We start from the raw sequence: 282 nt of genomic DNA, 5'->3' as shown, positions 1-282 counted from the left end.
CTCTGCGCATGCGTTTCTTAGATCCATCCTGCAGCAGCAGCATCAGCTGCTGCTGCTGCTGCTGCTGCTGTTGCTGCTGCTGTTCTGAGGGGCACGGCGATGTTGTTGCTGGGGACGCCGCAGAGAGGCCGCTTGAGCATCCTGCTCCCGCTGCTGCTGCTGCTGCTGTTGCTGCTGTTGCTGCTGTTGCTGCTGCTGCTGCTGCTTTCTTTTCTGGTGTTGAGGGGCTCCCTGAGCTGTTGGTGCTGTTGTCGCCGGGGCTGTCCTTTGATTTGCTGCTGC

At 60.3% G+C, this 282-nt stretch overlaps 1 protein-coding gene across 1 annotated transcript in view; it reads left to right on the top strand.

Annotated features, from left to right (window-relative positions):
• The window catches only part of EMH_0045320 (uncharacterized protein), a gene marked incomplete at both ends in the record, with an annotated part of 351 nt that extends 330 nt beyond the window's left edge, over positions 1 to 21 (top strand). Inside the window, one exon of the mRNA XM_013496054.1 lies at positions 3 to 21. Within this exon, the coding sequence (XP_013351508.1) occupies positions 3 to 21 (19 nt within the window). The remainder of the gene's footprint in view (positions 1 to 2) is intronic.
• Between the last annotated feature and the right edge of the window lie 261 nt (positions 22 to 282).

This window comes from Eimeria mitis, genomic scaffold (genome assembly GCF_000499745.2).
Source record: "Eimeria mitis Houghton genomic scaffold, Emh_scaff1889, whole genome shotgun sequence".
Lineage (NCBI taxonomy): Eukaryota > Apicomplexa > Conoidasida > Eucoccidiorida > Eimeriidae > Eimeria > Eimeria mitis.
Note: the sequence above shows the minus strand (reverse complement) of the source record. Positions and strands in the feature narration are given on the sequence as shown.